This window comes from Humulus lupulus, chromosome X (assembly GCF_963169125.1).
Source record: "Humulus lupulus chromosome X, drHumLupu1.1, whole genome shotgun sequence".
Taxonomy (NCBI): domain Eukaryota; kingdom Viridiplantae; phylum Streptophyta; class Magnoliopsida; order Rosales; family Cannabaceae; genus Humulus; species Humulus lupulus.
Genome location: NC_084802.1, coordinates 177,194,343 through 177,202,241, shown reverse-complemented (window position 1 = coordinate 177,202,241; position 7,899 = coordinate 177,194,343). Strand labels below are relative to the sequence as shown.

The following is a 7,899-nucleotide window of genomic DNA, read 5'->3' as shown; positions in this document are numbered from 1 at the left end:
TCAGTGCATCAAAGGCTGAGACGCGCCCAATTATAGACTGAAGGGATGATGGTTTGTGCCTCGTGGGAGGTGAAAGAATGGGAACATGGCCGGTATACATGGAACATTAAGTCAATGGTGAATGCATAATGTAAGGGGTTTGAGCGTTAGGTCATTTGTAAGAAAGATAATCCTAAGACCAAGATCTAGTGAGAGTTAATGAGTGATTCATGTTAGAAACCCTTGATTGTACAAGGAGGAAAATTTAATTTTGAAGCTGAACCCTTACTTGGGAAGGGGTTATAGTAAGATCAGACAGAGTAACGATTGAGATTAGGATAGTACCTATGACTGGTTATGGATAGATATATATTTCTTTGGACAATGGAATTCAGAAAGAGAATCTTGTGGAAATGTTGAAGAACCCTATTGGTATGGTATGAGTTAAGACATGAAGATCGGATGAGTGATCCGGTGGAATCTAGTGTGGAGATGGAGATCCCAAATGAACATAGTACTACCTTTTTAATTATATGATAGACAAGCAGTTTAAATGGATGATAAGGTTTAAAATTTACATATTGAAAGGTAAAATGGGGTAGAGGTGGATTGTAAGAGTGGACCGTATTATACTACAAGTAAAATAATTGGACATGGAATGTTGCAACTCAGCAGATGGAGTTAACACATTTTGGTTCGTATGAATGGGTGATGTGGCACAATAATTGATAGTGTCAGGTTTAGACCCTTTAATTTTCCAGGTTCTGGAAAGAAATTAAAGAACGAAGGGAATAAGATTGGAACCTAGAATTGGTGGCTGTTTACAAATAGAATGGTAATCTTAAGAATTAATGGTGTATCTAAAGAATTATGCATTGAATGTGCAAGTGTTTGGGATATTAAATAAAGTATAGGCCCTTGATGAAATAGTCACAATGATGGATGCTGGATTACAACTAAGGTGGCACAGCTTAAGATATGGTGAGCTAGAAAGCAAGAGGTACTGGTTCTAAGTAAAGAAATGAAAGGTAGTAGGTACTATGGTTTAGTATTGGTTCGGGGGGAAAACCAATAAAGTTGTTGGAATTCTTAAGGCAGAAGTATCTGCCTATTTGAAAGGATATAAGAGTTCCAAGTTGTAAACTTTGGAACACGAAACTCCAGGATGAGAGATTTGTATTTCTCCAAGTATTTCAGACAAGAAAGAGTATGATATTCTGGGGAAGAAAGGGGAGTTTCAACTCCTGATTTAATAAGAGTTCTGGGATCATACCAAGGTTTAGGCCAAGGGTCTACAAGCTAAACTTACCCTGGTATGGGTGATGGCTTATGAGTATTAATGGCATCAATGACAAGACAGGAAAATGACCACTGATGAGATAAGTAGACCCTGGGGTTTCAACAAATTTTTTGTGCAAGGAAGGGTTAATAAAATTATTGTCATATGATGAGACCTTATGGAGCAAGATTTGTCACTCTAGCAAGAGTGTTATTGAAAGATAAATGGAAAAGAGTTGGGCTCTAGAATTATGGTCAGAGGTATGGGATTTATTACCTGATGTGTTCAAATAAATTTCGAGGACGAAACTCTTATAAGGAGGGACTAGTTGTTACGACCCAAAATTGCTAATAAGGCTTAAGGGCCTTATTAGTATGTCAGGAGGACATAATTGTTATTTATGTGAATTAATGATTAAATGCATGATTATGTGATATGCATGATCCTATGATTATATAGATATGTGAAATGCATGTTTATGAGAATTAATATGCATGTGAGCCCTCTTTAGTTTATAAGGGCATAAATCACTACACCAAATACCTATTTCCATAACACATCAATATAATAGAAATGAAAAAGAGTTATGGTAAATGTTATGTATGTAGCAAAATAAAAAGGCGGTATTTGGTGCCTGCCACTCATACATTTTTTTTTCAGAAAAAATCACATCAATTTCGGACTCACCATTTTCTTCTTCGGCTAAGCAAAGTCCGAACTTTATCTTCGGTTTCATCATCCCTGCTTCAAATCTGAGCTCACATCTCCTCCATCCCTCAAATCTCAGCCTCCATCCCTCATATCTCCTCCATCTCTCTCTCGTCTTTCTCTATCTCTCTGTCAGTAGGGTTCCATTCGTTGGGTAAGGATATATAGTTTTAGGTGTTATTGATCTGGGTCATTGGTTTTTTATGCTAATCGAGCTTAATTTGGGAGTAAATCTAATGGGTTGTTTGATTTTCTGTTGCCCTCTACCTCCGGCCTCCCCCGACCTCTGCTCTCACACTCTCTCTCCATATTTCTCGGCAACGGACAGTCCAGCAAGTCGAGCAGCGGAGGAAGCAGAGAACCCACCGACGGCGACTTCTCCAACAGGCTCTCGGCTCGCTCTCTCTGACTAGCAACGGTGCAGGAAGGGACTCCTCCAACAGGTTCTGTCAGCTTTCTTCTTTCTTTGTGTCTTGGACTGAATTAACTAGTCATAGCGAATTGAGATGGATGTGAACATCTTGTTTTGAAGCGTGGTTTGATTTTTTCTATGTATTTTTTTTCATTCCAATTTTCCTTACATATAATACAAAATTTTCTCTTAGAGTGTCCCTCAATAATCTGCAAATCGGTTTCCTTCTCCGTCCGCCCCTCCTCTTTGTATATATACTATAAGCACATAGGCTAAATATTAGATAAATGTAATGAAGAAGCAGAGCAAAGGAGAATCGAGTATATTATCTGAAATGAGATTAACACTTGGCCTTAATGTCTCTAGTTGTTTTAGATAATTACATGTACTTCTATGTGATAACTTTGCTACAAACATTCTTATTTTCTTTTGTACTTCTTATCACTAACAAATAATATGTTTTCAGCCGCTTCATAAACCAGTACTTTCTGCTAATAGCATGCCTTCAGTTATGGTCTCTTATTACTCCAGTAAATCCTGCCAGTACATGGGGTCCACTTGTTTTCATTTTTGCTGTCTCTGCAACAAAAGAGGCATGGGATGATTACCACAGATTTCTTTCAGACAAGAAAGCGAATGAGAAAGAAGTTTTGGTTGTGAGGCAGGACATAAAGAAACATGTATAGACATTTCTTTTCTTTACTCCTCTTTGGTTGCATTTCTTTTATTGTGACAAACTGACTGGTCGTATTCACTTGTAGGTTCAAGCACAGGATATTCATGTGGGTAATATAGTATGGCTCCGAGAGAATGATGAAGTGCCATGTGATCTGGTTTTGATTGGGACATCTGATCAGCAAGGAATGTGCTATGTTGAGGTAAATATAAAATCCTTGACAAGTAACTGACCAAGTTTGGTGCAATAAGCAACACCCAGCCTTTACATGTCATATAGATAGTGAGTCATGCTTCTTCTTCTTCTTCTTCTCTCTCTCTTTCTCTGTCTATCTATCTATATATATATGTCTCTCTTTAAAGGCTGTCATGTGGTTGATGGCTTCAGTGCCTACAAATTTTGTACCTTCTCTGCAATCTGACCAATTTTAGTTATGGAAGTTTCCAGAGGATTGATGTTGTAATGTTAGAATATCATAATATACGTGTATCTTAATGTTATCTCAACGAGTTTACATAGTGAATTATTCTTATTTTTATCAGGCAATGAAACCAAGTTGGGTATGAGTAGGGGCATACCTGAACCAAAGCTTACAGCTATGGATGCTATGATCGACAAGTTGACTGGAGCTATATTTGTTTTTCAAATTGTCTTTGTTATGGTTCTTGGTGTAGCTGGTAATGTATGGAAGGATACGGAAGCAAGGAAGGCAAGTCTTTTTTTTTTTCCTTTTCTTTTTAATGACTTAACTGTGGTATTATATCTCTAATTCTGCACACCATTACTTAAAAAAAAAAATAATAATGAAGGAATGACATACGTAATGTTGATTGTTGAGTAGAATTTCTCCCCCCTTGCTTTTTCCTTTTCAGTATATCCTTTTACTTTCAGTGTTTCACTTTAGTGTTCATTTATACCATTTGCAGCAATTATATGTCGAGTATCTCGAGGAAGGTCCATGGTATGAACTGTTGGTCATTCCACTTCGTTTTGAGCTACTTTTTTCTATCATGATCCCCATATCAATTAAGGTATCCTTCTATATAAAAATGTGTGAGAAACTGTGGTTCATAAATCATTATAAGAATAAAAGACATAGCAATGCTTTTGTTAACAAAAGTTAGAATTTCTCTGTTTGAAAGCGGTTGATAGTCTCTAGTGTAAGCTGTTATATCTTTGGCAGGTGTCCCTTGACCTTGTGAAGAGCTTGTATGCAAAGTTTATTGATTGGGATGATAAAATGATTGACCATGAGACTATTACTCCAACCCATGCAACAAAGTGAGTGTAATTGGTATCGTAGTAATTGTCAATGCTTTCCCCCCCTTTTTTTTTTTTTGAATATATGCATATGAGGTTTATATAATATGTGGCAGTACAGCAATCAGCGAGGACTTGGGCCAGGTTGAGTACATTTTGACTGACAAAACTGGTACTCTAACAGAAAATAAAATGATCTTTAGAAGGTGCTGTATCAGTGGCATTTTCTATGGAAATGAGACAGAAGATGCCTTAAAAGGTATGGTGTTTTTCTGAACAAATAATTCTGTTAAACTTAAGTAGTTATTAATTTAATTTGGGGTTGTAAATCTGTGTTAAGTTAACCTTACATCAAAATTGTATTTTGGGGATAATTCCCTTGTGTATATGCCCTAGCGGTTCATTCTGCTGCAAAGATTCTCGGTCTTGATGTTCAGTCTTGTTACTGTAGAAAGTAATAGTGATGAAACAATTCTTGGTGAATTAGAGAGGTATTATCCATTGTGGCATCCCATGCCTGAATGCCCTTGTTTTGGCATATGGCATGAAGCAAAAGTAATGGAGATTGTATATTATTGTATATAGTGTGCTCGTTTGACATATCTTTTGCTTTTACTTTTATATAGTAGAAGAAGAGAAGTAAAAGGCCAAGTTTTTTTTTTTCAATTATGGTTTGGATAGTCTATTTTAATTTTTTTTAAATCACAAAAAATATTTTATTATATTTAAGTTAATTTTATTAATTAGACCAAGGAGAAAATATGTAATCTAAGTTTTTTTAAAAAAAATAAAAAATTAAAACTGAAAACAACTTCCCTTTTTTATTCAAAAGATCTTTATGAAGAAGTTAATGGACATTTACTTCCTCATAGAGTTTTAAAATTCATAAAACACTCTTGAAAATTCATCCAAGCACTCCTCAACAAACAAAAAAAAAGGAACAAAATTCATCCAAACACACTTAAAAAAGTAACATTTCGGCTCTGGAAAAGTTTCAAAGCCATGTCAAACAGGCCCTCTGAATGATTTGTTTAAGACCTATGAATGTCGGGCTATGTGGTTATGTTCATAGTTCAATTGCTCATGTGTTAATATGTAGGTTCAAAGACAAATAATAAAGAAAATGTACTATTTGTTTTAAATGGGCTTGGTGATTGGCTAATTTATTTCTGTCATTGATTTGATATCATTGATAGTTATAGGACTCTTTTGGATTATAATTTAACTTTATTTTCTGATTAGTTTTGTTTTATGATAAAAAGATGCAAGGTTGCTCAATGCTGTTGCAAGTGGTTCTCCTGATGTTATACGGTTCCTTACAATTATGGCAATATGTAATACAATAATACCAGTACAGAGGTGATTTTGCTTCTATATGTATTTTTTTTTTTCTGTTTTTGATGGTTTTACAATCTTTTGATTTTCCCATAGATTAAGAAGATTACCATTTATTGTGATAGCATGTAGGAGATATGGAAGACAAAATAAATGCAATTATATACGGATTTTGATCTTTGCATATTTCTTTTGCTCTTTGTAGCAAAAGTGGTGCTATCATGTACAAGGCGCAGTGTCAGGATGAGGATGCACTTGTCCAAGATGCTGCTCAATTCCATATGGTTTTCTTCAATAAAAGTGGAAATATTCTTGGTACGCTGGTTTGTTCTTTGCTATTTGGATATTCTGTTTTGATCTAAGGTTTGGCTATTTGATATTGATCAATATATTATAGAGATCAAGTTCAATGCTACTACACTTCGGGTTTTATTTCACTTTAATAAGTGATGATGCATTTCTCTCTCTCTTCAGGGTGTGATTGAGTGCCCTGTTCCTGACAAGGACATTAGAAGATTTGATGCAAATTTACGGTTGTTTCCTCCTTTTATTGATAACGATCTGTGCCCATTAACCATTAAAAACACAATTCTTCAGTCATGTTACTTGCGGAATACCGAATGGGCATGTGGAGTAGCTGTTTATACAGGCAAGTTTGTTTATTCTAGTTGTCAAGGCCATATTTTAATGCATACCTCTCTGTTCATGCATGCACATATTTGTTTTGTTTTGAAGCAATAAGAAAAGGGAAGTTCTCATAAATGGTAAATGACCTTATGCAGTATATGAAAAAAATTATGAATAAAGTATGAAAATTTGTTCTTTAATCATGACATCTGCTGGTGAAGTCGACAACTTTCATATTAATTATCAACATCAATATGCCAAGGGAAATATCTTAGTACCTCCCAAGCTTGCTACTGTATCTTAAGAAATAATAATTGATAAAACTTGTATTTCTTATTGATGGGAATAGCACAAATTTAAGTGAGTCATGCTTCTTCTTCTTCTTCTTCTTCTCTCTCTCTTTCTCTGTCTATCTATCAATATATATATATGTCTCTCTTTAAAGGCTGTCATGTGGTTGGTGGCTTCAGTGCCAACAAATTTTGTACCTTCTCTGCAATCTGACCAATTTTAGTTATGGAAGTTTCCAGAGGATTGATGCACCCAGCTGTATTTTCTTTCCTTTTGGATTTTAGATTATGGATTTTGTGTTTATTTTTATATTTTTCTTTCCTTTTTTGTGATGCAAACCAAGTGTGTGTGAAAATGCCTCAATGGACTAAGATTGTGAAATTTAGTGAATGATTCTTCTATAGGCTAATGTAGTTGTTGCTTATTGTTCTCTAGGCCTTTTTTTTTTATTTCAGTTTTAAATTTGGAAGTATATATTATGGAATGACCTAAATAGTTGATTCTTTGAAGATGAATTTTTTAGATAATATTTTTAAACATTTTATTCCTAAAGATGATATGAATCTTAATTTTTATTTTGTTGCTCCTTAATGTTAAATTGAGGCACCTAGCCATTATGAAGGAAAGTATATAGAATAATTTATTGGAGTATCTCATATATATTTCAAATATTCTAACTATGCCAGTGAAGCTTAAAGAGATTGTTTGGGCTTTATATAATTTTATCCAGATAAGTATAGTCTTTTTAGGGGAATAAATGATGTGTTTAAGACATATTTTTAATAATGTACAATATTGAACAATATTTGATTATGATGGGTATATGTTTTGATTTATTTCTGTATTGATTGATTTGTGAATTAAATCTAATGAAAGATGAGGCTAGATGAGATAGAGGCCGATGTGGAAGTGTTGATGTATTAGAAGAGTTGGGGATAGTTATCGACCTGGAACTTGAGATTGGTGCTGTAAATTTCTGTTTTAGATGAATAAGCTGGTAGATTAATAAGATGCTATACCAATTTCAAATTTGTCAATGTCTTTGTCAGCAACAGCTTCTCATCTTGTAAGAGTGTAACTGAACTAATTACCATATGTTCAATTTATCTCCTGATAACAGGGAGTTTCAAGCTGTGTGAAAGAAGCAGGCATTGGATTTATGATGCCTCCAACATATCATCCAGCAATGAAGGTTGTCCGCTCAGTTAGGAAAAAGCTGAAAGTAAAAACTGTATTTAATATATTGGGCCCTATGTTAAACCCAGCAAGAGTACCATATGCTATTGTGGGGGTCTATGCAGAAGATTAGGTAAGCTTTTTGTCAGATTTTTA

At 34.6% G+C, this 7,899-nt stretch overlaps 1 protein-coding gene across 1 annotated transcript; it reads left to right on the top strand.

The window, feature by feature from the left end:
• The first annotated feature begins 917 nt into the window (after window positions 1-917).
• Window positions 918-6,417, top strand: LOC133806476 (phospholipid-transporting ATPase 2-like). The gene is given in 5 exon segments (XM_062244574.1): window positions 918-979; window positions 2,845-3,058; window positions 3,140-3,324; window positions 3,504-3,540; window positions 6,124-6,417. Coding segments are annotated over 5 exon segments (765 nt in total). The 3' UTR covers window positions 6,391-6,417.
• The last annotated feature ends 1,482 nt before the right edge of the window (window positions 6,418-7,899 follow it).